Source organism: Myotis lucifugus, unplaced genomic scaffold (genome assembly GCF_000147115.1).
Source record: "Myotis lucifugus unplaced genomic scaffold, Myoluc2.0 scaffold_478, whole genome shotgun sequence".
In the NCBI taxonomy this organism is placed as follows: Eukaryota; Metazoa; Chordata; class Mammalia; order Chiroptera; family Vespertilionidae; genus Myotis; species Myotis lucifugus.
The window spans coordinates 643,993-644,968 of record NW_005871526.1 but is presented as its reverse complement, the minus strand read 5'-3'; the positions used below and the strand labels follow the sequence as shown (position 1 = coordinate 644,968).

The window sequence follows — 976 nt, the reverse complement described above, 5'->3', positions numbered from 1 at the left end:
TTTTTTTTTTGAACCCAGTTTTTTTACACAAAATGCCATTTCCCCCCCCCGGCGCCAGGAGGAAAGGGAACATTGGGAACCGCCCACCTTTACCCCCCCCTTTTCCATTTCCCTCCTTTTTTTTCCCCCATTAGGATTTCCCGGGTTTTCTCCCCCCAGGACCCACCATACCCCAGAAACCTCTCCCCCCCCCCCGGGGCAGCCACTCACCTTTGGAGAAAAAGAGTTGGCCAGGGTCGTTTAACGGCGCCCCCGGGTTTTGGCACCGGTACACCCCTGGGGTCTCCCCCTCGTTGCTCCTCCCGTGAGAGGGCAGCACCAGGTGGCCCAGTTCCCAGGGGGGGCTGATGGCCCGGAGCCCCCCGACCAGAGGGTGGTGGCCCTCACCCTCAAGGGTGCCCCCCTCCCCCTTGAAGATGGTGGTCCAGGGGGGGGGCAGAGCCAGCGTGGTTTTCTCCAGGGCCCCTGCGGGGCGGGGGGGGGGGGGCGGGCAGTGTGGAAGGGGTCAAGGCGAGGTGCCCACAGGTGTGCTCTGAGGTGGGGGATCTCGGGAAACCCCAGCCCCCGGGCCAGCCCTCGACCTAACCCAGCCTCAGGGGAGGGCCCCTGGGCTGCGAGGTGTCAGTCCCGTCAGCACCAGGTCTAAGCCGCAGGCGAGCTGTCACAGGACGGGGTGGAGTGGGAAAGACACTCCCAGCACAGGCGGGGGGAGGCCCACGCAGGTCACGGGCTGGTGTGGAAAGTGTCAACACTGGTGAGGGAGGCGTCGGACTCACCGGCGTGTCCACTGCTTGGCGCTGCGAAGCAAGGATGAAAGAGAAGGAAGGAGGAAGGTTGGGCTGTGAGGGGTGCAAGGGGCTCCTGCCCCGGAAGAGACTCAGCAGGAACCCAGCCCTGGCTTTCTCCGCCTCTTCACCCTCCAAGATAGTGGACTGTGTGGAGTCGAGGGTTGCATACCCCCCACGCCTCACCCCCC

At 64.8% G+C, this 976-nt stretch overlaps 1 protein-coding gene across 1 annotated transcript in view; it reads right to left on the bottom strand.

The window, feature by feature from the left end:
- FCRLB (Fc receptor like B) overlaps positions 1–976 on the bottom strand; it is a 13,318-nt gene that overhangs the window by 2,392 nt on the left and 9,950 nt on the right. The window contains exon 2 of the mRNA XM_014445664.2: positions 211–465. Within this exon, the coding sequence (XP_014301150.1) occupies positions 211–465 (255 nt within the window). The remainder of the gene's footprint in view (positions 1–210; positions 466–976) is intronic.